The sequence below is a fragment of the Peromyscus maniculatus genome, chromosome 20 (assembly GCF_049852395.1).
Source record: "Peromyscus maniculatus bairdii isolate BWxNUB_F1_BW_parent chromosome 20, HU_Pman_BW_mat_3.1, whole genome shotgun sequence".
Classification (NCBI taxonomy): Eukaryota; Metazoa; Chordata; class Mammalia; order Rodentia; family Cricetidae; genus Peromyscus; species Peromyscus maniculatus.
Window position 1 is genome coordinate 24097513 of NC_134871.1, and position 11254 is coordinate 24108766.

General features: G+C 39.3%; 1 protein-coding gene across 8 annotated transcripts in view; it reads left to right on the top strand.

Annotated features, from left to right (window-relative positions):
- The window catches only part of Azin1 (antizyme inhibitor 1), a 32716-nt gene extending 23005 nt beyond the window's left edge, over positions 1-9711 (top strand). For 4 of the 8 annotated variants that reach the window (XM_016001371.3, XM_042264496.2, XM_076555676.1 and 1 more), the window contains 6 exons: positions 2086-2167; positions 3125-3199; positions 3891-4053; positions 5206-5321; positions 5872-6086; positions 7326-9660. In XM_016001371.3, the coding sequence (XP_015856857.1) occupies positions 2086-2167; positions 3125-3199; positions 3891-4053; positions 5206-5321; positions 5872-6086; positions 7326-7437 (763 nt within the window). In that variant the 3' untranslated portion in view covers positions 7438-9660. Of the gene's footprint in view, positions 1-2085; positions 2168-3124; positions 3200-3890; positions 4054-5205; positions 5322-5871; positions 6087-7325 lie in introns of all 8 variants that reach the window. The other 4 variants (NM_001301806.1, NM_001291773.1, NM_001301807.1 and 1 more) reach the window with 3 other exon arrangements.
- The last annotated feature ends 1543 nt before the right edge of the window (positions 9712-11254 follow it).

Below are 11254 nucleotides of genomic sequence, written 5' to 3' on the forward strand. Positions count from 1 at the left end.
GTTATCTATCTCCTTCCTCCTGTAAAGGGACACGTTAGCACAGGGTGATGGAATCTGTTGGCTTGGGTTTGCTGTGTGAGGCATTGGACTCAAGCCTTTGCTTTATCACTGCTCCACATCCTACCTCTACACCATCTTCTCTTACTGATTTTCTTTCAGTGTTTTGAGGCAGTCTTACAAGGTAGCTTTCTTTGGACTGAACCTGAGATTCTGCTTTAATTTCCCAAATGCTAGAACTGTTGATGAATGAAAGTACCACTTGCTAAATCACCTTTTAATTTAAATGGGAGGAATTTGCTCCCAATTCTAATGCTTGTTAAAATGGCATTCAGCCTATAAGTTGTAGGTTTCATTTTGTTTCTATTTCTAATGATTTTTTTTTCTCTCAATCCTTCATTGGCACTTCAGTAAGTCAGACTTGGAAGCCAGGTATGGTGGTGCCTACATACAATCCCAGCATCTACAAAAGACCTTGTCTCTAAAAACCAAAAATATGGGCTTCATCTTTTTGTTGTTGTTGTTGGTTTAATATGAGGAGACCAAGATTCAAGTAGGTAGTTTGTTTAGGACAGAGTCTCACTCTCTAGCCCAGCTAGTCTAAAACTAAGTCAGGTGATTCAGTATTCAAATGAAGGAGTTTAATGTCATTCGATTGATAGTGCTTGTTACTTTCCATATACATAAAACAAGCTATGCTTTGATCCATGGCTCCCAAATAACTACACCGAGACTTATTAATTATAAATGCTCAGCCAATCGCTTAGGCTTGTTACAACCTAACTCTTATATCTTAAATTAACCCATATTTCTTATCTATCTCTGCACCTCCTGGTGATCTGCCCCTTCATCCCAGTATTCTCTCAGTCTGGTTCTTCCACCTAACCTCTTCCTGCCTAGCTCTTGGCTAGTTAGTTCTTTATTAAACCAATGAGAGCAACACATCTTTACAGTACACTGTAAGATGAATTGCTAAACGATCTTATTAATAAAAACCTGGAGCCAGATTTTGGGGTGAAAAACTGAGAGATCAGAGGAATAGGACAGGCCACAGCCAACCTCACCTCACCAACACCTCAGTCTCCAAGAGATCTACTTCCTGTATACCCACGCCTATATGCCTTTCGGTTCTGCCATCTCATTTCATCTCTCTGCCCAGCTATATCACTTCCTCTTCCTGCCCAGCTCTGTCACTTCCTGTCTGTCCAGCCCTCCAGACCTTTATGGTTAGTGCTGGGATTAAAGGTATGCACCACCACACCTAGGTCTGTTCTCAGTGTGGCCTTGAGCTCACAGAGATCCACATGGATCTCTGCCTCCCAAGTGATAGGATTAATGGCGTGTGCTACCCTTGCCTGACCTCTGTTTATTATGGTGGCTGGCTTTTTCCTCTGATCCTCAGATTAAACTTTATATTAGGGTACACAATATATCAAGAACACAATACATCACCAAAGTATACAACGGGATTATTCCATAGCAAAGTATGATTGTTCTGTGTTAGCTTTCTGTTGCTATGATAAGCAGCTGGGGAGGAAAGAGGTTTATTTGCCTTACTGGTCAAGCAAGGAAAGCCAAGGTAGAAACTTTAAGACGGGAGCCTGGCTGCAGGAACTGAAGCAGAGACCACAGAGGAATGCTTCCTGGCTCACTCTGCTTGGCTTGCTCAGACTGCCTTCTTATACTATCCAAACAAGTGGCATTATTCATAGTGGGCTTAGAATGTGCCCCTGTGCCCCACAGACAATGCACATACATGTGCCAATCTGATGGAGGCGATTCCTCACTTGAGTTTCCCCTTTCCTAGGTAACTAGTTTATGTCAAGTTAAAGCAAACAAGCAAAAAACAAAACTAGCCAGCACAATCACGGATGCCTGACTTACTCAAATATACTTTTGCTTATAGACTTAAGTATTGTCCAAAAATTGTATCATTATATTGGGTGGATTCTATCCTTGCATCAAATATTTGATAAAGTTAAAAAGTGCACTCAATAGTGTCATTATACTGAGTGATAATTGAAAGGAATTACAGAAAGTGCCACAAAGCCACGCTGCTTTAAATTATTACTACTTTATTTCTTTCAGATTTCACGTTTCAAGTGCTTGCAAAGAATATCAAGTATATGTGCATGCTCTATCTGATGCTCGGTGTGTGTTTGACATGGCTGTAAGTTCTCTATTCTTTTATTTTAAACTAGGGTGTTATTTCAGAATCATTTTCAACTAGTATGAATTAGTTACTGTTTAAAGTTAGTACAACACACACAATTTTTAAAAATTTTTAGGCTTTATGTATGTGTTTTCGCTTGTGTATATATATATGCACCATGCTTATGCATGATGCCCATGGAGATGAGAATGTGTTGTTGGACCCCCTGGAACTAATGTTAAGGATGCTTTAAGCTGGGAACTGAACCCAGGTCCTCCGTAAGAATAGCAGATACTGTCTCTTAACCTTTGAGCCATTTCTCTAGTCTTGCATACATTATTATTATTATTATTATTATTATTATTATTATTATTATTATTATTATTATTAATTATTAAGACAGGGTTTCTCTGTAATCCTGGCTGTCCTCTGTGGACCAACTCGTTCTGTAGACCAGGCTGGCCTCATCTGCCTGCCTGTGCCTCTGGGATTAAATGCATGTACCACCACACTTGGCTTCCTGATTTTATTACTAGAAAGCTTGAGGGTGACACACAATAATGTTGTATTTTAAGTGGACAAGAGATTGAAGTAGAAATTTAATGAAGGTCTTAAGAGAGAAAACAAGCAATGAAGAGGAGGCAAAAAAATGCATGTAACATTTAATCTGTTCCTGTTAGTAAGAACTAAAGAAGCTGAGTTTGGTAGCAGAAATCTGCTAGTAACTTGTACTCAGGAGGCCGAGGCAAGAGAATCAGTTTGAGGCCAGTCTACATAAAGTTAGGGTTAGGGTTAGCTTGTCTGAAAAACAAAACCAAGTTTCGAAAAGTTAAGAAAACAGAAGTAACTGGTATCAATAAAGTTCAGAAATATTTACCTACCTACGAAGAAGGGTTTTTTGTTTATTAATTTTATATTTGTATGCATTACAATTTTGAAGCATGAAGGGTTTTTTGTTCTTGTTTTTTCCTCTAGGGAGAATTTGGCTTTACAATGAACATGTTAGACATCGGTGGAGGCTTCACAGGAACTGAAATCCAGTTGGAGGAGGTAAGTGTTTTCAGGGGTGGCCAAACTGGGATAATCTTCTTTCTTTGCTACATAATTGGTAGGTACATAGACCAGAATTTTTATGCTAACACAAACTAAAGCCTGTTTTAACACTTGTCTTATAGTTTATAAGAAAACAAGCAGGAAATTAGACCTAACTTAAATTACTTTAACATTTCAAATAATATGAGCCCTGTTATATCACAGAGTAGACACTCCTTTACTTACTGATTTATTGATGTGCTAAGCATCAAGTTCAGTCTCACACACGCTCCGCAAGTGTTCTCCCACTGGGCTACCCCACAGCCCACAAGAAGTACTGTTTGAGTTGTGTTTTATGTATGAGATGTCACGCCAACTCCCAACTTCATGGCTCTAATAGCAAGATGCACATCACTCCTGCCTTCATTCTGCAGTGTCTAGAAGCTGGGAATTGGAATTTTACTCCTTTACCACCAATCAGACACAGTATTAGAATTGATGTGGCTTTTTTTAATTATTGCTATTGTGATTATTACTAAAAAAGCTGATGCAAAAGCTTGCCTAATCAAAGACACCTGCTAAGTAGCTGGGTTTGTTGTTCTGTAATTGGAATTGCTTGGTTGTCTTTGGTAACTTTAGTTAATAGCTATTCAACCTAGACTTCTGTGACCCAGTATTGAAACTTGAATCTGTAATTTAAAACCCACAGGTTAATCATGTGATCAGTCCTCTGTTGGATATTTACTTCCCTGAAGGATCTGGCATTCAGATAATTTCAGAACCTGGAAGCTACTATGTATCTTCTGCGTTTACACTTGCAGTTAATATTATTGCTAAGAAAGTTGTTGAAAATAATAAATTTTCCTCTGGAGGTAAGTTACAAAGTTTATATCTCATGTTCCAGATACTACTTTGACCATGTGATTCTTACCCTAAACGCCAGTGGTTTGTTGTGGTTTCCGTTGCCGCCGTCTTGGCTCCAATGGGGAATCTGAGTGTTCTTTAAACCCGCCCTCACGTCAAACCAACAGAACTGCCCTGAGTCATTGTAGAAATACAGTTTACATTCATAAGACCTTTTTTAATTTTTTTTTTTTCCACTAGGGAAAAATTGACTTCCTGGCTACTATTCTTTACTGTTTTTCCTTTTGTCTTTGTTAGATTTCAGGGTTTGTTTGGTCTGTTTGTTTTTTCCAGATAGGGTTTCTTTGTGTAGCTTTTGGAGCCTATCCTGGAACTCACTTTGTAGACCAGGCTGGCTTCCAAACTCAGAGATTCGCCTGCCTCTGCCTCCTGAGTGCTGGCATTAAAGGCATGTACCACCACTGCCTGGCTCCTTTGTGTTTTTTCCTGACATTTTTGAAGGGTAGGTTTTTTTGGTTTGGTTGGGTTCACTCCAGGGTTTTGGAGTATTCTCTGTGTATAACTTTAAGAAGATGCACATGATAATGGTCTCTTCTAATATTGGTGGTGTCAGGTTGGACTTGATGGATGGGTACTTGACTGGTTTTTGTTTGAATGGTTTTTGTTTGTTAAGATTTTTACGTGTGTGTGTGTGTGTGTGTGTGTGTGTGTGTGTGTGTGTGTGTGTGTTTGCTATGTGAGTATAGGTGCCTAAGATGCTGGAGGTGTGGGATCCCCTGGAGCTGAAGTGATAGCCAGTTGTGGCTGCTTTTCAAGGTTAATAGAAGTTGAATTTGGGGTCCTGGAAAACCAAGCAGCAGCATATGCTCTCGGCTGCTGGGCCATCTCTCCAGCCCTCTGGGTTTGGCTTTTTTTTTTTTGTTTGTTTGTTTGTTTGTTTGGAGACCAAGACTTACTGTCTGGAAGCACAGGCTGACTGGGAAGTCTGTGTAGCTAAGTATTCTCTGTGGGATGCCGGGATTGCTGACATGGGCCACAACAGTTGGCCTCGGTGCACTTGGGTTAGTGAGTAGGAGTGCTGTGTGTAAGGTGTAAGTGCTGTAAGTAAGGTGTGTTCATCTGTCGTTTTCATCTTCCTCTTCTTCACTGTTTGATTTCAGTAGAAAAAGATGGGAGTGATGAACCAGCCTTCGTGTATTACATGAATGATGGTGTTTATGGTTCTTTTGCGAGTAAACTTTCTGAGGACTTAAATACCATTCCAGAGGTTCACAAGGCAAGTTTGTTCATTTGTTTTTCCAAAACATCTTTGATAGTGAAAAAAAAAACAAAAACAAAAACAAAAATGAGCTTGCTGAGATGGCTTAGTGGGTAAAGGCCCATGGGCCCCTGTGGCCTGATGGGTGCAGGTTGTCCTCTGCCCTTGAGCCTTACACTCACTCCTACGCACGCGCGCACACGCGCGCGCACACACACACACACACACACACCATACATGAAGGAATAAATTGTAACTTTTTTTTAAACAAGTTTTTAATGCAATGCATCAGTACAGCTCAGATGCCATTTGCCTATTCTAGATTCAGTCACCAGGAATCCCGCCTCCTTAAACCTCGCCTGTTTACCATGTTTGGGGTGTTTTTGTGGGATCCATGTTCTGTTCTCTTCAGTTTATCTCCTTGTTGTAAAGTTCATAGTAACAATTGAAACATATACCTGACCCTCAATCTCCCATAGATGTATGAGATCTGAGAAACTGAAATTGCTTTTTATTCACCTGCAGATTCAGTACCTGAAAGCATTTGATAAATTTTCCTTTTCTACAGAAATACAAGGAAGATGAGCCTCTGTTTACAAGCAGCCTTTGGGGTCCATCCTGTGACGAGCTTGATCAAATTGTAGAAAGCTGCCTTCTTCCTGAGCTGAATGTGGGAGATTGGCTCATCTTTGATAACATGGGAGCAGATTCTTTCCACGAACCATCTGCTTTTAATGATTTTCAGAGGCCAGCTATTTATTACATGATGTCATTCAGTGATTGGTAAGGTGATTTTATTTTATTTAAAAGCAGATAAGATACTGGAAGTGACATTTTAGATTTGCTAATACCTTATGTAACAAACAGATGCAAAACTTGAAGTAATACAAAAAAGAATCACTTAAAAACATTTCATGTAAATTTCACACTTACAGATAAAAGTGATAGTTTCCTTTTTCTTGTTATTTTTGTTTTGTTTGAGACAGGGTCTCTTACATAATCCTGGTGCCTTAGAACTCAGTATTTATTTACACAAGGCCGGCCTTGAATTCAGAGATACAGCTGCCTCTGTCAGGTTTAAAGGTCATCTGGAATTAAAGGCATGTCTGTCCCATTATGCCCATTGATAATTCCTTCTTGGTGTGTATTCAGCTTTTACATTAAAAGTAGATGAATCTTGGAGCTAGGGAGATGACTGCTACATGGACTCAAAGAACTGAGTTGGAAAATGGAGGGGTAAGAAAGAGTCAGAAACGCATGGATTGTGGAGCTGGCTGGACAGCCACTCTAGCCAAGTGTTGAATTTTAGGCTCAGTATAAGAGACCTTGTCTCAAACAAAAGGAAGAAAGAGAGAGGAAGGAGGAAGGAAGGAAGGAAGGAAGGAAGGAAGGAAGGAAGGAAGGAAGGAAGGAAGGAAGGAAGGAAGGAAGGAAGGAAGAAGGAAGGAAGGAAGGAAGGAAGGAAGGAAGGAAGGAAGGAAGGAAGGAGAAAGAAAAGAAAGAAAGAAAGAAAAAGAGAAAGAGAAAGGAAAAGAAAGAAAATGAGGTAGAGAGCAATCGAGAAAGAACCAGAGTATAATTGCTGGCCTGCACACACAAACATAAACTATACCTCCTACTCCCTGGTGTATACTTCGCCCCTGCTCCGTGTCTGTAGGTGCATGCCTGTGTATGGGTCTGTGTGGCATGGGTGCTGTTCTCACACAGGCTAGAGGATCCCCTGCATCGTTTGTGAGCTACCTCACAAGTCAGACTCCAGTGTCCACAAGAGCTGTGTGTACTCTTAACCAATGTACTCTTAACCTTTCTCCTCCAGACACCCAAACCCCGCTTCTAACAGGGGTTTCAGAGATTAAACTTAATTATCAGGTTTACATGGCAAGCACTTTACCAGCCATCTCCCTGTCCCAGAAACAGATGATCTTTTAGGGGGGACTGTGAAGACTAGTTGTTACCTGTTTCCGTTGTGTGGTTTGGTAAATATTTAAATCCCAACTTCTGCTCTTTTCTTCTTAAATACAGGTATGAGATGCAAGATGCTGGAATTACTTCAGACGCAATGATGAAAAACTTCTTCTTTGCACCCTCTTGCATTCAGCTGAGCCAAGAAGACAGCTTTTCCACTGAAGCTTAAACAGGCATTAACGCTTCTTTAGATCTGAAGTCGCAGGTTAAGCTTGTCTGGTCTACATTCCAGTGTGGGGAAAAAATTCAATCAATCTTTTACTCTGTTAATTATCTTGGAAACAAATTCATAGTAATAGCTATTTGGGGACCAGACAAAATCAGCTTTCATCTATAATTCATTGGGGGTAATGGGGGATTTAGATAATGTATCAGATTTAAACATGCCAGTTTGACCCACCCCTTAAGCGTTTAAATAAAATATGCAACAAAATGGATGACTTAGTGGAGATGGAAGCCCATTAATTGGGTTCCCCATCAAATCGTTTACATACAAGTACACAGTTTTTATAATAAGGATTCCTGTTAAAAGTCTTGTAAAGTTGATGTCTTTCACCCAGATATATCACATGTGAGTGGAAGACCAGTGTGACTTCATTAGATACGTTTAGTGTATTTAGAATGTGTAAATTTGTGCTTTGAACTGTAGTTTAATAAATGTAAAATTGCATCATAGTATTTGTCGTATTTGACCTAATGTAACCCTGTATGATTGCAATAAAACTTTGTGTAGATTTTACTGTTTTTCAGGCTAAAACTTTGGGAAAGGGGCTAGCTAGCAAAGGGAGTTTTGAAGTAGTTGTGTGTATGGTCTGTTTTGAGGGTTAGTTTTCTTTATAGCCCATTTAAGTTTGGTTTGGCTCAATACACTTTTAGTTATTTAATTAGTAATTTAAGTAAAAGTGTTTGGTAAATCATTGTGAAGTTGAGATTTATTATGGAAAGTTGATGTGCAGTAAGCATGATGTTTAACAATTTTAACACCAAAAATGTTAATCCTGCATAAAGCAATTGTAATAATGGTAGGTGTTTCTGTATAGATAGGATGCATAGAGTACTTTAGTAAACCTTTGAGTCACAAATCTTTTGGCCGATAGAGAAGAATTTATTAAACACTGAAAACTTGGTGGGGAGGGGAAGAGACTGCAGAGGACTGCAGAACCCCGACCTTAAAGAAGGGCTATGTCTACTTCCAGAGTCCCAAGGCCCCTCGCACAGACATTGACATGCAGAGGCCTTTGGGGAGGTGAAGCACACTTTCTTCAGTTGCTCAACTTGTAATGGCATCCAATCAGAGGGGTTTCCTTACCGCTTTGAACCTGGTCCTTTAGTTTCCTGTTATTATTTCCCTTTTGTTCAGCTTAGTAGTTCTTTTCGTACTAAAGCTTGGTGGTGGGGAGGGAGTCAGCGTCACTAACCTGACACTCTGGCCAGGAATTTGCTTTGTTCACTGCTAGTGTGTTAATCCTAGGTCTCAGAATCACAGTAGGAATGAGACAACTTACAGGGGTCACTTTTCCTCACTCTGTGTTCACAAGTGGAATTTCTGTCCCCAAGAGGAAATGTGACTTCACTTTGGTGCCAATGGACAGAAAATTCTACCTGTGCTACACAGGAGCAGTTTGGGATGCACTTAAATCGCTGGTTTTTACACCTTGATTCAAGGTGGAAAGAAATTGATCATGAATCTCTAATTTCAATCTCAAACCAGTAGGTGCTTAATATTTTTGATTTGACTGTTGCCCACTTGAATATCATGGGTTATATTAATTAGAAAAAGAACTAAGAGCCCCGGTCCATTGTCATCTAGCTGCCCTTGGACTCTTTTCCAAGGTGTAGTAAGGGGTTTTAGTCAAAATTCCAAGCTACCATGTAACTTTGAACTAACGAGGAAGAGGAATTGTTCCTTACCTCCTTCGTATTATGCATTGTTGTGGTCCAGAAATGCCAAAACTTTAAAAGGATGATACAACTTGAGTCCTTGGCTTGACTGTACGGGCTTGGGCTTTGTAGCCTGTCAATTCTGCCATCTGCATAGGAGAGTGGTTGTATGTAAAACAGCCCAGAGTTGCAAATCTCACATGTGAATGATAGGTAAACTTAGAGTGTCTGTATTGTATTTGAAGACTGTTTGCTATAAATCTAAAGGTAACCTATGTATTTCAATTTGGAATGCTTAAGAATAATTAATGTAAAATCTTTTTATATGATATTGTAATCTCAGTTCAAAACTTAATTGAAATTATAAAACCCAAATGATTTCTATATATAGTAAATTGAACTGTAAAGGTAACTTGTGTGATTCTGAATACACAGATAAAATGTTTTTATTCCTCATGCTTTACTTTGATGGCTTCTATCATGAAATAGACATGAAATTTTATGAATTGTGTGTATATTGCCCACGTTATTTCAGAATCTATTAAAAGTAAAGTGATCTGGGAATTGCCTAGCACAATGAAGGTTTTGATGAGTGGATATTCATGGGACCACCTTTTTAAACTTGGGTGAAGTGTATCGCTCACTATTCAGTATAAATTAATCAGTATTGATTCTTAAAAAAAAAAAAAAAAAACGGTAATTACTATACTGTCTTGGCCTGCTGAAATGAAAATCAACGCTTTAGTTTCTTGTAACTGGGTAACCTGATAGGAAATTCATTCTTAGTATGTTTCCCCAGGAGGATACATTAGGTTTAAACATTATTGTTAGGTAATAGAGTTTTAGTTTATAGGCTGGTCATTAAAGAGGTAAACTGGTTTCATCCTGCCTGCTTCTGGCACTTGCTATTCCAGCAAGGCCAGACACCCAAACCTTGCTATTCTGATAGTACTATGCATAGGAACTAATGGATCTAGTGGTTGCTAAGGTGCCAGGTCACTGGGGATTATAATTGCTTTGTCTGCCAAATGGTTGCAAATGACAGAAGTCATCATATACTCTTCCTTTCTGCCTGGCTTACTGTACATTGCTGCCTTGTATTTAAATTAGATGAATTAACATTAACTTGCAGTGTTATCTAAAAATAGTCATTTAGCTGTGCATTGCCTGACAGCCAGTTAGAGAGTATTGCATGAGTTTGTGCAATGCAGCTTTCATAGTGAGGATGAACCTGTCCAGGAATTAAAAGCTATTGGTTAGATTTGGGGTTTTGTTGTTATTTGACATTGGAGCCCAACCTGGCCTAAAAAACACTGTGTAGCACAAGGGCAGCTTCAAACTTCACAGTTCTGTCTTCGCCTCCTAAGTAACGGGATGACAGAGGCGTGCACTGCCATACCACGGGGAAACTGAATTTGCTGGAGGCTGGTGTTTTGTTTTCGTTCTGTATTTTGGTTTGTTTGTTTGTTTGTTTGTTTTAAAAGTCTAAGCTTAAGTAGCTTTAACTATGGCTGTTTTCCCTGATTGAACTAGTTTTCCTTGAAGAAATGACTGGAAAAGCTAGGCTAGAAGTCATCCTGCCTGCGGTATAACCAGACCACCCTTTTACCAGAAGACAATGCCTATGTGTGATATGACTGCTGGAGTATAAAGTGCTTTGCATTAATTCCCTAGCCACAAAGAAAACAATAGATGCATACAGTTGATGTCCATTTAGGGGTAGGATATTCAGCGAAGACAAGGGGTAGTATTCTTCCCCAGTTTCTGGTATATTTTCTCAGCTTTAAATTTCAAGCCTTTTTATCTTTTTAAAAAAAACAACCAAACAAAAACCACCTTGGGTCTTAGTAAGTTGCACAGGCTGACCTTGAACTCTTGGAACTAAGAATGGCAGAGTTGAGGATTTCTTTGCAGTCCCTGTCACCCTGGGTAGTCTGATATATCTTCCATAGTTGTCTGCTTTTAAAGTAATTGGTACCTTTCCAGTAAGGAGGTGTTTCTCAAATATCTAGTAACCCTTGTGTATGTGTCTGAGTGGGTTTTTAAAGTATTAAAAAGGCTTAAGTATAATTTGTTAACTGAAAAAAACAATCTGCCCTGGCAAA